The 17,914-nt window shown below is 45.4% G+C and overlaps 1 protein-coding gene and 1 long non-coding RNA gene across 4 annotated transcripts in view; both read left to right on the forward strand.

The window, feature by feature from the left end:
* The window catches only part of LOC123996622 (rho guanine nucleotide exchange factor 18-like), a 114,391-nt gene extending 102,389 nt beyond the window's left edge, over nucleotides 1-12,002 (forward strand). For 2 of the 3 annotated variants that reach the window (XM_046300132.1, XM_046300133.1), the window contains 3 exons: nucleotides 5,167-5,509; nucleotides 11,130-11,267; nucleotides 11,373-12,002. In XM_046300132.1, coding sequence (XP_046156088.1) covers nucleotides 5,167-5,509; nucleotides 11,130-11,267; nucleotides 11,373-11,584 — 693 coding nt within the window. In that variant the 3' untranslated portion in view covers nucleotides 11,585-12,002. The remainder of the gene's footprint in view (nucleotides 1-5,166; nucleotides 5,510-11,129; nucleotides 11,268-11,372) is intronic. The other variant, XM_046300134.1, reaches the window with a different exon arrangement.
* Nucleotides 12,003-15,838: 3,836 nt separating this feature from the next.
* Nucleotides 15,839-17,089, forward strand: LOC123997475. The gene is made up of 2 exons (XR_006832115.1): nucleotides 15,839-16,010; nucleotides 16,373-17,089. It is a non-coding gene; the product is annotated as an uncharacterized LOC123997475 (long non-coding RNA).
* The last annotated feature ends 825 nt before the right edge of the window (nucleotides 17,090-17,914 follow it).

Raw genomic sequence — 17,914 nt, forward strand, 5'->3', positions numbered from 1 at the left:
ATAAAGCCATTCATCAACTCCACATCTTTCTGCCTGTCTGTCTCCTGATCCTGCTTTTTCTATATATTTTAGTTTTTGGCATATTGACATTTTATCCAGACAGTGAGGAAATTGGAGGTGGGAGAAACAGTCGGAAGGGTGGACGCTGGGATTGAAGCCCTCTGCACTTCCTGGTCGCCCTCTGTGATATAATACGGCTTTCTGGCAGTGTTGTCGTGGTCTGTCAGACAGTCGGAGTGGTTTAAGGCTAACTCTGTCAAGGCCTCTGGGGTCCAGGCCTCTGGGGTCCAGGCCTCTGGGGTCCAGGCCTCTGGGGTCCAGGCCTCTGGGGTCAGCCAGGGCTTTTAAGTTATTACCTGCAGAAGAGGAAGTGACTATGTTCCTTACTTCAGGCCTGTAAACCTGTACTCACTCACACCAGACCTGCTATCCTCAGGGCACACATTCTGTTGTCTTGAGTATTAGCAATCCCATGTTAGTGTGCAGTGCTCTGACCCTACTCTGAATTATGTAGCTTACGTTGAGACTGAGAAGAGGATGATTTCTGAGGCATTTTGTGTCTTTTTTTAAATGAAAGTTTTGTTTCGGCTGGAGTGGAAGTGCTAGTACTACGAGCTTTTCTGTTTCCTTTTCTTAGAGCCGACAAGTTAGGCCCACCTCCTTGAACAGGACTGAGCCCTGTTAGCTATTTGGGTTATGGGTTCGCAGCCCCCTTCCCAAGGCATTGTGGAAACAGGAAACCCACCTGTCTCAGCTGGTGATGAGCATCCAAGGAGCCTGATGATGAGAAATAGCCACAATGTATAATTAGCCATTCGGCAGGCAACCCATCACCCTCTCATTAATAGAGCTGCTCGAGCCCAGCCAGGCCTAGTTGTTTATGTGCTGTCAGTCAAGTCTTTGTGCTCCCTGTATTTACCATGGGCACCTTGGGGAGGAAACAATGGAACGTCTGTGTGCGTGGGGGTGTGCGAGTGTTGAGAGAGGGGAGAGTGCAGCACAGAACCCCACTGCATAACTGAGTTATCACCTCGGGGCACTTCTATCCTCCAGAGCTGAGTGGGCTGCAGCCTCAGAAGAGGCCTCTGTGTTCAGTGTGTTCGGCCTACCCACTCGCTCAGCCTGGCATACCCACTCGCTCAGCCTGGCCTACCCACTCGCTCAGCCTGGCCTACCCACGCGCTCAGCCTGGCCTACCCACGCGCTCAGCCTGGCCTACCCACGCGCTCAGCCTGGCCTACCCACGCGCTCAGCCTGGCCTACCCACGCGCTCAGCCTGGCCTACCCACGCGCTCAGCCTGGCCTACCCACGCACCCAGCCCCCTGGGACCCCGGCCCTCCCAGCCCCCTGGGACCCCGACCCTCCCAGCCCCCTGGGACCCAGGGCCTCCCTGGCATCCCATCTCCTTCTCCACACTCATCAATCATACTGGAGCTGGACTGTCTGTCACTGCACAGGGTGTCAGATACAGTGCCTTGCGAAAGTATTCGGCCCCCTTGAACTTCGCGACCTTTTGCCACATTTCAGGCTTCAAACATAAAGATATAAAACTGTATATTTTTGTGAAGAATTAACAACAAGTGGGACACAATCATGAAGTGGAACGACATTTATTGGATATTTCAAACTTTTTTAACAAATCAAAAACTGAAAAATTGGGCGTGCAAAATTATTCAGCCCCTTTACTTTCAGTGCAGCAAACTCTCTCCAGAAGTTCAGTGAGGATCTCTGAATGATCCAATGTTGACCTAAATGACTAATGATGATAAATACAATCCACCTGTGTGTAATCAAGTCTCCGTATAAATGCACCTGCACTGTGATAGTCTCAGAGGTCCGTTAAAAGCGCAGAGAGCATCACGAAGAACAAGGAACACACCAGGCAGGTCTGAGATACTGTTGTGAAGAAGTTTAAAGCCGGATTTGGATACAAAAAGATTTCCCAAGCTTTAAACATCCCAAGGAGCACTGTGCAAGCGATAATATTGAAATGGTAGGAGTATCAGACCACTGCAAATCTACCAAGACCTGGCCATCCCTCTAAACTTTCAGCTCATACAAGGAGAAGACTGATCAGAGATGCAGCCAAGAGGCCCATGATCACTCTGGATGAACTACAGAGATCTACAGCTGAGGTGGGAGACTCTGTCCAAAGGACAACAATCAGTCGTATATTGCAGAAATCTGGCCTTTATGGAATAGTGGCAAGAAGAAAGCCATTTCTTAAAATAATATCCATAAAAAGTGTCATTTAAAGTTTGCCACAAGCCACCTGGGAGACACACCAAACATGTGGAAGAAGGTGCTCTGGTCAGATGAAACCAAAATTGAACTATTTGGCAACAATGCAAAACGTTATGTTTGGCGTAAAAGCAACACCCTGAACACACCATCCCCACTGTCAAACATGGTGGTGGCAGCATCATGGTTTGGGCCTGCTTTTCTTCAGCAGGGACAGGGAAGATGGTTAAAATTGATGGGAAGATGGATGGAGCCAAATACAGGACCATTCTGGAAGAAAACCTGATGGTGTCTGCAAAAGACCTGAGACTGGGACGGAGATTTGTCTTCCAACAAGACAATGATCCAAAACATAAAGCAAAATCTACAATGGAATGGTTCAAAAATAAACATATCCAGGTGTTAGAATGGCCAAGTCAAAGTCCAGACCTGAATCCAATCGAGAATCTGTGGAAAGAACTGAAAACTGCTGTTCACAAATGCTCTCCATCCAACCTCACTGAGCTCGAGCTGTTTTGCAAGGAGGAATGGGAAAAAATGTCAGTCTCTCGATGTGCAAAACTGATGGACATACCCCAAGCGACTTACAGCTGTAATCGCAGCAAAAGGTGGCGCTACAAAGTATTAACTTAAGGGGGCTGAATAATTTTGCACGCCCAATTTTTCAGTTTTTGATTTGTTAAAAAAGTTTGAAATATCCAATAAATGTCGTTCCACTTCATGATTGTGTCCCACTTGTTGTTGATTCTTCACAAAAAATACAGTTTTATATCTTTATGTTTGAAGCCTAAAATGTGGCAAAAGGTCGCAAAGTTCAAGGGGGCCGAATACTTTCGCAAGGCACTGGATATGCCAGCAGGACAATAAACTGATGTGGTTTCTTGACTTTATACACTTTTTTTGGAGATCGACCTCCTACACTTTGCTGCTTCACTCAACTTTCTTTGAAGGTGGTTATTAGTGTGACAATGCAGACAGTGTTTAGAGTTGTATTTTTGTTGCTTTGGGATTGTGCTGTAAAAGCCTGTTCCAAAATGCCTGCTCAGCAGAAAGAGCAGCATGTGTTTCTGATTGCTCTTGAACAGATTGTGTTTCCTTTAATGGTGCAGCGGCTCTGTGCTGAGTTAAGACGCTGCTGTCGACACGGCGCCGGGTGCCGGGCTGGCCCTTTTAGAAGCAGGGTTCAAAGATACCTCAACACTCATCTAAACATAACAAACCGCGGCTGCCGTGCACAAACATAAAATTACAAAGCAAGAGGGTTCCAATTTACATGGCGAACCAAGTTCGCTCAAAGCCATAGAACAGAGATCAACAAACTATTATATTATGTTGTTACCATGGGTTCCATGACAACAGTATTCTCTTTTATGTTGTTACCATAGGTTCCATGACAACAGTATTCTCTTTTATGTTGTTACCATAGGTTCCATGACAACAGTATTCTCTTTTATGTTGTTACCATAGGTTCCATGACAACAGTATTCTCTTTTATGTTGTTACCATGGGTTCCATGACAACAGTATTCTCTTTTATGTTGTTACCATAGGTTCCATGACAACAGTATTCTCTTTTATGTTGTTACCATGGGTTCCATGACAACAGTATTCTCTTTTATGTTGTTACCATAGGTTCCATGACAACAGTATTCTCGTTTATGTTACCATGGGTTCCATGACAACAGTATTCTCTTTTATGTTGTTACCATAGGTTCCATGACAACAGTTATTCTCTTTTATGTTGTTACCATGGGTTCCATGACAACAGTATTCTCTTTTATGTTGTTACCATAGGTTCCATGACAACAGTATTCTCTTTTATGTTGTTACCATAGGTTCCATGACGACCTCAATCTAAAGCGATGTAATTGTCCTGCACATTTTTGGTGTCCAACTGAAATATCTATATCCTGAGTTGAACTTATTGAAACTACTTGCACATGTGACTCAAAATGGCTTCTCATCCTCCACTTTTATGTTATTAATTGTGTGTATGCACAGTGCATTCAGAAAGTAGTCGCACCCCTTGACTTTTCACCCCCCAAAAATGACTTTACAGCCTTATTCTAAAATGTATTATGTTTTTCTCATCAATCTACACTCAATACCCCATAATGACATCTCAATACCCCATAATGACATCTCAATACCCCATAATGACATCTCAATACCCCATAATGACATCTCAATACCCCATAATGACATCTCAATACCCCATAATGACATCTCAATACCCCATAATGACATCTCAATACCCCATAATGACATCTCAATACCCCATAATGACATCACAATACCCCATAAAGACATCACAATACCCCATAATGACAAAGCAAAAACAGGTTTTTAGAAATTGCACATTTACATAAGTATTCAGACCTTTTACTCAGTACTTTGTTGAAGAGCCTTTGGCAACAATTACAGCCTCCAGTCTTCTTGGGTATGACGCTACAAGCTTGGCACACCTGTATTTGGGGAGTTTCTCCCCATTCTTCTCTCCTGATCCTCTCAAGCTCTGTCAGGTTGGATGGGGAGCGTCGCTGCACAACTATTTTCAGGTCTCTACAGAGACGTTAGATCAGGTTCAAGTCCGGGTTCTGGCTGCAGAGATGGTTGTTCATCTGAAAGGACTCTAGAGCGCTGTCAAAGTGACCATCGGGTTCCTGGGCACCTCCCTGACCACGCCCCTTCTCCCCCGATTGCTCAGTTTCCCGGGCGGCCAGCTCTAGGAAGAGTCTTGGCGGTTCCAAACTTCTTCCATTTAAGAATGATGGAGGCCACTGTGTTCCTCTCAACCTTCAATGCTGCATACATTGTTTTGGTACCCTTCCCCAGATCTGTGCCTCGACACAATTCCTTCGACCTCATGGCTTTGTCTTTGCTGAATGAATGAATGAATGAATGCTCTCCCTTTCCCCCTCCCAGGTGATGCCCTTCTCTGGCAGTCTAAATGGGGATCTCCTTCTGGGCATGGGCAGTAGCTGCAGCGTCGGATCAGACCTCACCCTCCCCCAGAAGGCCCTGGTTCGTTCCAGCCCTTCTGTGACGCCCGCAGACTACCTGGAGCGTCCTGAGGTTCTGGCTCGGGGTCAGAGCGCCAACGCCACGGCGCTGCCGGTGAAGAAGGAGGTGCCCCTCCACCTGTGCAGCACCACCAACCAGCAGCACAAGCAGGTGGGTGTCCAGCAGCAGATCCCCACCAAGCTGGCAGCCCTGAGCTCAAAGAGTTCGAAGAGTGCCAAGGCCACCCACCGCACCGACAGCACAGGTACGACCAGCCACAACACATCACCACCCTACAGTAGGATAGCAGGTCACTCCCTACTGTTGATCTGTGATGTAATGTTGATCTATGATGTAATGTTGGTCTATGATGTAATGAATGATGATCTAATGTTGAATCCAAGATGGCGTCGCAGTCGGACATCTGTTTTTGTCTTGTCCCGTGTATATATCGTTTTCTTCGTATATATTTTAAATTTCCATCTATGGTCTGAACATACTCTCCTGCAACCCTCCTCACCCAATGTGGTACGGATCTGCAACCCCCACCAGAAGCTAGCCAGCTAGTAGTCAGTTAGCCACTGCTAGTGGTCAGTTAGCCACTGCTAGTGGTCAGTTAGCCACTGCTAGTGGTCAGTTAGCCACTGCTAGTGGTCAGTTAGCCACTGCTAGCGGTCAGTTAGCCACTGCTAGCGGTCAGTTAGCCACTGCTAGCGGTCAGTTAGCCACTGCTAGCGGTCATCACCTTTGGACATCAGCCAGTCTGCGCAGCGCGATATCAACCCAGAGCATATCGGACTGCCTTGTCTCTACCACATCTCCGGATTCCTACCGCAAGCTCTGAACCTTCACACCTGATCATCACAGATAGCTAGCTGCTAGGAGTGGCTAATCCTGGCTAACGTCTCTGTCCCGAAGCAAGTAACAGTTAGCCTGGAGCTAGCCTCGAGCTAGACCCATCTCCTGGCTAGCCGAAGAGGTCCATCAGCCAATTCTTGGGCTACAATACCTCTTTTGCCAATTGGCCTGGACTGCCGACACGGAGACCCGCCGATCCATCACGACTGGTCTGCCGACGTAACCGTCCAAGGTGGTTTCAACAGGCTCTTCCGTTGTGACGTCCCCAGAGGCTCATCTGCTAGCCCCGGCCCGCTAGCTGTCTGAATGGACTTGTCTCCAGCTCGCCAGGCGTAGTAGCGATTACTGAATTGGTTCCCTGACTCGTATATTGCTACTCACTGGACCCAATGATCACTCGGCTACACACGCCTCTCCCTTATGTCAATATACCTTGTCTATTGCTGTTTTGGTTAGTGATTGTCTTATTTCACTGTAGAGCCTCCAGCCCTGCCCAATATGCCTTAGCTAGCCCTTTTTTTCCACCCCCCACACATGCGGTGACCTCACCTGGCTTAACTGGTGCCTCTAGAGACAAAACCTCCATCGTCACTCAGTGCCTAGATTTACCTCCACTGGACTCACTTCCTACCACACCCTTGTCTGTACATTATGCCTTGAATATATTCTTCCGCACCCAGAGATCTGCTCCTTTTACTCTGTTCCCGAACACACTAGATGACCAGTTCTTATAGCCTTTAGCCGTACTCTTATCATACTCCTCCTCTGTTCATCTGGTGATGTAGAGGTTAACCCAGGCCCTTGCTTGACATCATGGGAAAATCAAAAGAAATCAGCCAAGACCTCAGGAAAAAAATGGTATACCTCAAGTCTGGTTCATCCTTGGGAGAAATTTCCAAATGCCTGAAGGTACCACAGTCATCTGTACAAACAATAGTACCCAAGTATAAACACCATGGGACCATGCAGCCGTCATACTGCTCAGGAAGGAGACGCGTTCTGTCTCCAAGAGATGAACATACTTTGGTGAGAAAAGTGCAAATCAATCCCAGAACAAAAGCAAAGGACCTTGTGAAGATGCTGGAGAAAACGGGTATAAAAGTATCTATATCCACAGTAAAATGAGTCCTATATCGACAACCTGAAAGGCCGCTCAACAAGGAAGAAGCCACTGCTCCAAACCCGCCATAAAAATGCCAGTCTACGGATTGCATCTGCACATGGGGACAAAGATCGTCATTTTTGGAGAAATGTCCTCTGGTCTGATGAAACAAAAATAGAACTGTTTGGCCATAATGACCATGATGGTTAGAGGAAAAATGGCGGAGGTTTGCTTGCCGAAGAACACCATCCCAACCGTGAAGCACGGGGGTGGCAGCATCATGTTGTGGGGTGCTTTGCTGCAGGAGGGACTGGTGCACTTCACAAAATAGATGGCATCATGAGGCAGGAAAATTATGGAGATGTATTGAAGCAACATCTTTAACATCAGTCAGGAAGTTAAAGCTTGGTCGCAAATTAGTCTTCCAAATGGACAATGACCCCAAGCATACTTCCAAAGTTGTGGCAAAATGGCTTACGGACAACAAAGTGGCCTGGCCATCACAAAGCCCTGACCTCAATCCCATAGAAAATTTGTGGGCAGAACTGAAAAAGCATGTGCAAGCAAGGAGGCCTACAAACCTGACCCAGTTACACCAGCTTTGGGAATGGGCCAAAATTCACTCAACTTATTGTGGGAAGCTTGTGGAAGGCTACCCGACACGTTTGACCCAAGTTAAACAATTTAAAGGCAATGCTACCAAATAATAATTGAGTGTATGTAAACTTCTGACATTTCACATACCGTAATTGCTGGACTATAAGCCGCTACTTTATTCCCACGCTTTGAACCTCGCGGTTTATACAATGACGCAGCTAATTTATGGATTTTTCCCGCTTTCACAAGATTCATGCCGCCAAAAAACTGAGCACCGTCACATAATGTGACGTAAATCGAGCGCGCTCAAACTTCCCATCATTCTGATTACGGTAGTAATTTTGTCACCCTCATCATGGCAAAGACACGGAGAAATGCATATGATGCAGCTTTCAAGTTGAAGGCAATCGATCTGGCTGTTGGAGAAGGAAAGAGAGCTGCTGCACGGGAGCTTGGCCTTAATGAGTCAATGATAAGACGTTGGAAACCGCAGCGTGAGGAACTGACTCAGTGCAAAAAGACAAAGGCTTTCAGATGGAAGAAAAGCAGATGGCCCAAAGTATTTGCAGCCACTCGACATCAGTGTAAATCGTGCATTTAAGGTGGTGCTCCTTGTTCAGTGGGAGTCTTGGATGACAAGTGGGGAGAAATCCTTCACTAAAACGGGCCGCAGGCAAGGAGCAACTTATGGTCAAGTCTGCCAGTGGGTCCTGACAGCGTGAAGCATTGTCAAAAAATCCACCATCATCAACGGGTTTCGAAAGGCTGGACTGCTGCGTGTTGAAGGGGCAGCATGAGCTCAGCGGGGTATTTGCCTCCGGATGAAAGTGACGAGAGCGACAATGAAAACGATCCAACATCGGATGAAGCAATTCTGAGGCTATTCAACTCCGACACCGAAGGAAATGACTTCAGTGGTTTCAGTGCACAGGAGGAGGAAGATGGTGACCAAGTTCATGTATTTCAATGTACCGGTAGGCACCTGCGGCTTAGACATGTGCGGCGTATTTATGTACAAAATACATATTTTTAAATAATTCAGTGGGTGCGGTTTATATTCAGGTGCGCTTAATAGTCCAGCAATTACGGTAATTAAAATAAAGTGGTGATCCTAACTGACCTACGATGGGGAATTTTTACTAGGATTAAATGTCAGGAGTTGTGAAAAACTGAGTTTAAATGTATTTGGCTAAGGTATATGTAAATTTCCGACTTCAACTGTTTGTGTCTGGTAAGACTGTAAACTCTCCTTCCAGACTCACATTAAGCATCCAAAATTAAATCTAGAATCGGCTTCCTATTTTGCAACAAAGCGCCCTACACTCATGCTGCCAAACATACCCTCGTAAAACTGACCATCCTACCGATCCTTGACTTCGGCGATGTCATTTACAAAATAGCCTCCAACACTCTACTCAGCAAACTGGATGTAGTCTATCACAGTGCCATCCGTTTTGTCACCAAAGCCCCATATACTACCCACCACTGCGACCTGTATGCTCTCGTTGGCTGGCCCTCGCTACATGTTCACCGCCAGACCCACTGGCTCTAGGTTCATCTATAAGGTAAAGCCCTGCCTTATCTCAGCTTACTGGTCACCATAGCAACACCAACCCGTGGCACACACTCCAGCAGGTATATTTCACTGGTCACCATAGCAACACCCACCCGTGGCACACACTCCAGCAGGTATATTTCACTGGTCATACCCAAAGCCAACACTTCCTTCGGCCTCCTTCCAGTTCTCTGCTGCCAATGACTGGAACTAATTGCAAAAATCTCTGAGTTTGAAGACTTAGATCTCCCTCTCTAACTTTAAGCATCAGCTGTCAGAGCAGCTTACCGATCACTGTACCTGTACACAGCCAATCTGTAAATAGCCCATCCAACTACCTCATCCCCATATAGTTGTTTATCCTCTTGCTCTTTTGCACCCCAGTATCTCTACTTGCACATCATCATCTGCACATATATCACTCCAGTATTAATGCTAAATTGTAATTATTTAGCCTCTATGGCCTATTTATTGCCTTTCCTCCCTAATCTTCTACATTTGCTCACACTGTACATTATTACATTATTAATCTTCTACATTATTATCACACACTACATAGATTTTTCTATTGTGTTTTTGACTGTATGTTTGTTTATGTGTAACTCTGTTGTTTTTGTCACACTGCTTTATCTTGGCCAGGTCGCAGTTGTAAATGAGAACTTATTCTCAACTGGCCTACCTGGTTAAATAAAGGTGTTCTCAACTGGCCTACCTGGTTAAATAAAGGTGTTCTCAACTGGCCTACCTGGTTAAATAAAGGTGTTCTCAACTGGCCTACCTGGTTAAATAAAGGGGTTCTCAACTGGCCTACCTGGTTAAATAAAGGTGTTCTCAACTGGCCTACCTGGTTAAATAAAGGTGTTCTCAACTGGCCTACCTGGTTAAATAAAGGTGTTCTCAACTGGCCTACCTGGTTAAATAAAGGTGTTCTCAACTGGCCTACCTGGTTAAATAAAGGTGTTCTCAACTGGCCTACCTGGTTAAATAAAGGTGTTCTCAACTGGCCTACCTGGTTAAATAAAGGTGTTCTCAACTGGCCTACCTGGTTAAATAAAGGTGAAATAAATTTTAAAAAACGTATTTTCTTTGTTGAGCTCAGGAAATGTAAATAAAATGAAACGGTAGCCACACCCTGCACTAGTAAAGTCTGACTATGTAGGTTAAAGGTTGACTATGCAGGTGAAAGTCTGCCTCTCAAACACACGTGACCTCTCTCCTGAAGCGTCCTAACCAGACGCACCACTGTGAGGCTAGTTACTTCAGGATCAGGTGGGAGTTTCTGCTACGTGATAAGACCGTACAAATCGAAGCCTGCCCTGGTGCCTCTGGTCGAACAGTGTGATACCTGCATCCTGGCTTCTGAAAACACGTCTCTGGCCTTAGTGATCTTAATGGTGCTCCATCATGATCACATTAGCTGCTGTGAACTGGCCAATAACACAGTAATTGGAATGGGATGTAATGACTGTCCTCTGTTCTCTCCCCCCTCGCGCTCTCGTTCTCTCTCTCTGTGTTCTCTCTCCCCCCTCTCTGTCTCCCCCTCTCCCTCTCTCTCTCTCTCTCTCTCTCTCTCTCTCTCTCTCTCTCTCTCTCTCTCTGTCTCTCTGTCTCTCTGTCTCTCTGTCTCTCTGTCTCTCTGTCTCTCTCCCCTTCTCTCTGTCTCTCTCCCCTTCTCTCTGTCTCTCTCCCCTTCTCTCTCTTACCCTCTCGCTGTTGCACTCTTTTTCTACCAACCCCCTCATCTCTGTACACCCTCTCCCCCCCCTCTCCCAGCCTCTCTGGATATGAAGCAAATGCTGCCTATGAAGTTGTCAGCCAAAGAGGACGGCACTCTGAAAGCCAAGCGGTCCATCAGCCCTAACCAGCAGCTTCCTCACACCCTAGTCCACTCCCAGTCCGTGCACTTGACAGGTAACACACACTCTCGCTCTCTCTCACTCTCACTCACACACTCACACACACACCACGACCCCTATCTAAAACCAAATGGCTGAGTGCTATCTCTCTTCCCCACAGTTTCATCGAGCCTTCCAGACAGGGGGCCAGAGAATCAGCCCGCCGGCCTACAGAAGCCCCCCAGCCAGGCCTCCAACCCCCTGCACATCCACACCCAGCCACAGGCTCCTAACCCCCTCCATACCCAGAGCCCTAACGCCCCTCCAGCACAGGCCCCTGTCCACAGCCTGCCCCCTCCATGCAGGACCCCTGAGGATGTAATCTTCTTCTGAGCCCCCCCCCGGCAGTCAGGGACCAAAGGGAGGCCTGTGATGTCACATCTCTAGAAACCTTTCAGATCTGGGACGCAACACGTTTCCTTTAAAAAAAAATGTAATTTACATTTTTAAAGATAACTCTGTTCATTCTTAGAAGAATCTATATAATCACGTCTCCCTAAAACTAATTCCAATAATTGTTTTGAATCATTTGTTTTATTGAACCACCGATTGTTGAATATGAAGAAAGACGGCTATAATTAATATGAAGGTTTATTTTAAACATGAAGGGGTCACGTGACGTTCTGGACAAATCCAGAAAGGAGAGAGAGAGAGTGGGGGGAGATTGGAGAGCGTTTGGAGAGAGAGAGAGTGTGTGGGGGGGAGTTTGGAGAGAGAGTTTGGAGAGAGAGTTTGGAGAGAGAGTTTGGAGAGAGAGTTTGGAGAGAGAGTTTGGAGAGAGAGTTTGGAGAGAGAGTTTGGAGAGAGAGTTTGGAGAGAGAGTTTGGAGAGAGAGTTTGGAGAGAGAGTTTGGAGAGAGAGTTTGGAGAGAGAGTTTGGAGAGAGAGTTTGGAGAGAGAGTTTGGAGAGAGTTTGGAGAGAGAGTTTGGAGAGAGAGTTTGGAGAGAGAGAGTGTGTGGGGGGGAGATTGGAGAGAGAGTTTGGAGAGAGAGTTTGGAGAGAGAGTTTGGAGAGAGGGATTGGAGAGAGGGATTGGAGAGAGGGATTGGAGAGAGGGATTGGAGAGAGGGATTGGAGAGAGGGATTGGAGAGAGGGATTGGAGAGAGGGATTGGAGAGAGGGATTGGAGAGAGGGATTGGAGAGAGGGATTGGAGAGAGGGATTGGAGAGAGGGATTGGAGAGAGGGATTGGAGAGAGGGATTGGAGAGAGGGATTGGAGAGAGGGATTGGGAGAGAGAGTGGGGGGGAGATTGGAGAGCGTTTGGAGAGAGCGTTTGGAGAGAGCGAGGGGAGAGATTGGAGAGGGAGCGAGATTGGAGAGCGAGAGGAGGAGAGTCTCCTGACATAATGTACACCTTTTGGAAGCAGTGGAGCCACAGGAAGCGTCAGACTGATGGCATCGCTCGATGTCCTGTGTGTTGTGTTATTTTGCACAGTCCAAATACTCCTTTTACAGGCCGACGTGACGTTACTGTGATGCTTCGGACTTTGGGTTGACCCGTGAATTAAGTTGTAACTATGAAGGGTTCATTTTATTTCAGTGTTTTTCTTCTTCCCTTAATCATGTGTTTCTCGAAGACTGACCGCTGGAGTGCAGTTGAAGATGTCCTGGTTCGGTCCAGTGTTGGGCCAGACGGGCTTATTTAAAAATAACATTTTTTTTTTAATTCTATTTTAATCTCACTGTAAACCGAATGTTTGATTTGATTTTAGAGAATTGACTTTAAATACCGCTAGCCATAGATGAGTTATCTTATTTAGAACGTCATCAGTATAATTCATACCAGATTTTGATTCGCCGGCTTTTGTTTTAAACGCTTCCATTGTAATTTTATACAACGTGTGTAAATACAACCAACCTTGTTGTGTAGCGAAGATGATTTGCACATGAAGCCATTCTGTACAACCAACAATGATTTTAGGGATGCTGTGACACTGGTTTAGACGTCTCCCCAGCACTGCCTGGGTCCCAGCGCGAGGGCCACTCTCATGGCATCCCCTTCCTAAGTCCTGTCTAGGCACATTGACCATTTCATACATGATGACAATATGGAAGGGGGGGGGTCACAGAATGGTTAGATAAGCGGTAGTGCGGACACTGAAGGATTTCAAAGCTTGATTATAGTGTACAGCTTTAAACCATTTAAGTAATGTTTAAACAAGCCAGTATCTTACAAAAGTAAGACGTATCATTCAGTTTTTATTGATTAAGTTTGGTGTGATTTTTGCATTGGCAGCAGGTCCTGAATCACAACGTGGTTTCCACACATGTCCTTCAGCCTGGCCATTAGTCTGAAGAATGCAGTGGGCCTCATGCAGGAGTGTCTCGTTTTCCCCTATTTCTTTACTAAACTATTTAGTTACGTGTGTGTGTGTGTGTGTGTGTGTGTGTGTGTGTGTGTGTGTGTGTGTGTGTGTGTGTGTGTGTGTGTGTGTGTGTGTGTGTGTGTGTGTGTGTGTGTGTGTGTGTGTGTGTGTGTGTGTGTGTGTGTGTGTGTGTGTAGTGACATACATGTCTCTAATAGGGAAGGCAAAGCATTCCCAGACAGATTGAGTGGTACATGATCACTTGTTAGTCAGACCTTTCAGAACAAGTCTTGTTCAAGTGCATTCTGTTTTGGACTCTGTTTCTGATATACAGGTAACTGCCGAAACAAAGGACATCTTGAGTAAATGAGGGATACTAAGTACACTATATATACAAAAGGATTTGTGTCCATTTTAGCCAAACCCATTGCTGACGGGTGTATAAAAAAATTGCACACTGCCATGCAATCTCCATAGACAAACATTGTCAGTAGAATGCCCTTACTGAAAACCTCTGACTTTCAACGTGACACCCGCCATAGGATGCCACCTTTCCAACAAGTCAGTTCGTCAAGTTTATGAGCTGCCCCAGTCAACTGTAAGTGCTGTTATTGTGAAGTGGAGACTTCTGGGAGCAACAACGGCTCAGCCGCGAAGTGGTAGGCCACACAAGCTCACAGAACAGGACCTCTGTGTGCTAAAGCGTGGCTCGTGGGGGCCTAACGCCCTATTAAGACACTTCATGTTGGTATTTTCTTTATTTGGGCAGTTACCTGTATATTCTCTGCATGGACAGCCATTGAGTATACATGAGGATGGCGATGGATAGTCCTGGTGCTCTGAGTTAGCAACATGTAAAGCTTAGCTATTGGACCACCGGCCTAATTCTGTTTCCGGTCATATTTCATAACTCCACAAGAAAAGAATAAGCTATAATTCAGTTTTGTGGTACAGATGTTTAATCTCTTAACCTGTGTTTTTTGGACACGATGAAGGCAAAGTTGGCTCTTATTTTATACTAAATAAAAATATAAACGCAACATGTAACATTTCCATTGATTTTACTGAGTTACATTTCAAATAAGGAAATCAGTACACTGAAATACCATTTTAAGGGGCCCTAATCTATGTATTTCACATGACTGGGCAGGGGTGCAACCATGGGTGGGCTTGGGAGGGCGTAGGCCCACCCACTTGGGAGCCAGACAGGCTAAGCCAATCAGAATGAGTTTTTACAACAAAAGGGCTTTATAACAGACAGAAATACTCCTTTCAACAGCTGACCAGGTGGCTGGTCTCTGATGATCCCGCAGGTGAAGAAGCCGGATGTGGAGGTCCTGGGACTGGCGTGGTTTACACGTGGTCTGCAGTTGAGTCCGGTTGGACGTACTAAAATGATGTTGGAGGCTTATGGTAGAGAAATGAACTTTTAATTATCTGGCAACAGCTTTGGTGGACATTCCTGTAGTCGGCATGCCAATTGCACTCTCCCTCAAAACTTGAGACATCTGTGGCATTGTGTTGTGACAAACTGCACATTCCAGTGTCCTTTTTATTGTCCCCAGCACAAGGTGCATCTTTTGTAATGATCATACCATTTTAATCAGCTTCCTGACATGCTACACCAGTCCGGTGGATGGATTGTCTTGGCTAAGGAGAAGGGCTCACAAACTGGGACGTAAACTAATTTGAGCACAACATTTGAGAGAAATAAGCTTTTTGTGCGTAATGGAACAATTTTGGGATCTTTTATTCCAGCTCATGAAACGTGGGACCAACACTTAACATGTTTCATGTTATATTTTTGTTCTGTAAAGAACTGGTACTCTAATCATTGTTTTGCCATTATAAAGATGTGATTTCACCGGTCTGAGAGATTGTGTTTTTAAAGATGTGATTTCAGGTCTGAGAGATGATTCATCCGAGGTATGTTTTTAAAGATGGATTTCACTGGTCTGAGAGATGATTCATCCGAATGTTTTTTTTAAATTTCATTTCACTGGTCTGAGTGATTCATCCGACCATGTTTTTAAAGATGTGATTTCATTTTGATTCATCCGATTTGACCTAATGCTTTTTTTTAAAGATGTGTCACTGGTCTGATGATTCATCCGGAACTGTGATTTCACTGGTCTGAAATTCATCCGGTCCATGTTTTTAAAGATTTTTCACTGGTCTGAGATGATTCATCCGAGGTCCATGTTTTTAAAGATGTGATTTCAATGATTCATTCCATGCACTTGATTTCATCCGAAGATGTGATTTCATGGTCCGAGAGATGATTCATCCGAGGTCCATGTTTTTAAAGATGTGATTTCACTGGTCTGAGAGATGATTCATCCGAGGTCCATGTTTTTAAAGATGTGATTTCACTGGTCTGAGAGATGATTCATCCGAGGTCCATGTTTTTAAAGATGTGATTTCACTGGTCTGAGAGATGATTCATCCGAGGTCCATGTTTTTAAAGATGTGATTTCACTGGTCTGAGAGATGATTCATCCGAGGTCCATGTTTTTAAAGATGTGATTTCACTGGTCTGAGAGATGATTCATCCGAGGTCCATGTTTTTAAAGATGTGATTTCACTGGTCTGAGAGATGATTCATCCGAGATTCATCCGAGGTCCATGTTTATAAAGATGTGATGTCACTGGTCTGAGAGATGATTCATCCGAGGTCCATGTTTTTAAAGATGTGATTTCACTGGTCTGAGAGATGAGAGATGATTCATCCGAGGTCCATGTTTTTAAAGATGTGATTTCACTGGTCTGAGATGATTCATCCGATTCATGGTCTGAGAGATGATTCATCCGAGGTCCATGTTTTTAAAGATGTGATTTCACTGGTCTGAGAGATGATTCATCCGAGGTCCATGTTTTTAAAGATGTGATTTCACTGGTCTGAGAGATGATTCATCCGAGGTCCATGTTTTTAAAGATGTGATTTCACTGGTCTGAGAGATGATTCATCTGAGGTCCATGTTTTTAAAGTCTTACATTTCCTCTAGCTCTACTGGAATCTGAGTTTGAGTCTTACACACACGAGAGGTGTGTGTGTGTGTGTGTGTGTGTGTGTGTGTGTGTGTGTGTGTGTGTGTGTGTGTGTGTGTGTGTGTGTGTGTGTGTGTGTGTGTGAGAGAATACCCCCGTCAATGTTATCAATATTGCCTAACTGAAAGGTGATCTAGAAGTTGTTTTACTTCCTTGCTTGTGTGTTTCTACAGATACAAGTATGATGATCCGTAATTTATAAAGAACCAAGATCATGTTGTGTACTGCCAATTACGAGTCACTTTGGATAGTAGGGGAAATGAATGTCCTTAATAATAATACTGCTTAGTAATGTGAGGTTGGTTCTAACTTGTATCTACGGCTTTCCGTCTGTTTTTATTTAGTCTGTAGCAGCACACAGCAAGGATGATTTCATTGTGCCGTTGTATTTAGTAGACCGTCAGATGTAGAGACCTAAAAGACGCATGAAACTGCTGCCTTAGAGAAATCAGCTTTTATAGGAATAAATGTTTTTCAAACAATGTGTTGTGGGTTTGTTTTATTTGCCAGGGATTTTTAAGTGTTTATTACGTATGGATCACGTGAACACAACCATGTATCATCTCATATTTCCCAGCATCATTAACTCAGCTTAGTTACCTTCCCAGGTGAAAGTTAACTGGTTGTCGGTTAATGTGATTTGTACATTTTTAATTTTGTGTGTTATTTCAAAGGATATGTTTTTATTTTTACTTGTTTCCTAAATATCCTGGAAGTTTTAACATTTGTAGTAGGGCCACGTTTTGTTTATTGTAATGCTCTGGCCACTACATTCATTAAATCTTCCGTGAAAATACATGGTCTAGACCAGGGGTGTCAAACTCGTTCCCATTGAGAGCCTAGTGCAGCGTTTCCCCAAACTCGTCCCATGGAGGGCCTAGTGCAGCGTTTCTCCAAACTCAGTCCATGGAGGGCCTAGTGCAGCGTTTCCCCAAACTCAGTCCATGGAGGGCCTAGTGCAGCGTTTCCCCAAACTCGTCCCATGGAGGGCCTAGTGCAGCGTTTCCCCAAACTCAGTCCATGGAGGGCCTAGTGCAGCGTTTCCCCAAACTCAGTCCATGGAGGGCCTAGTGCAGCGTTTCCCCAAACTCGTCCCATGGAGGGCCTAGTGCAGCGTTTCCCCAAACTCAGTCCATGGAGGGCCTAGTGCAGCGTTTCCCCAAACTCGTTCCATGGAGGGCCTAGTGCAGCGTTTCCCCAAACTCGTCCCATGGAGGGCCTAGTGCAGCGTTTCTCCAAACTCAGTCCATGGAGGGCCTAGTGCAGCGTTTCCCCAAATTCGGTCCATGGAGGGCCTAGTGCAGCGT

Source organism: Oncorhynchus gorbuscha, linkage group LG15, assembly GCF_021184085.1.
Source record: "Oncorhynchus gorbuscha isolate QuinsamMale2020 ecotype Even-year linkage group LG15, OgorEven_v1.0, whole genome shotgun sequence".
Taxonomy (NCBI): Eukaryota; Metazoa; Chordata; class Actinopteri; order Salmoniformes; family Salmonidae; genus Oncorhynchus; species Oncorhynchus gorbuscha.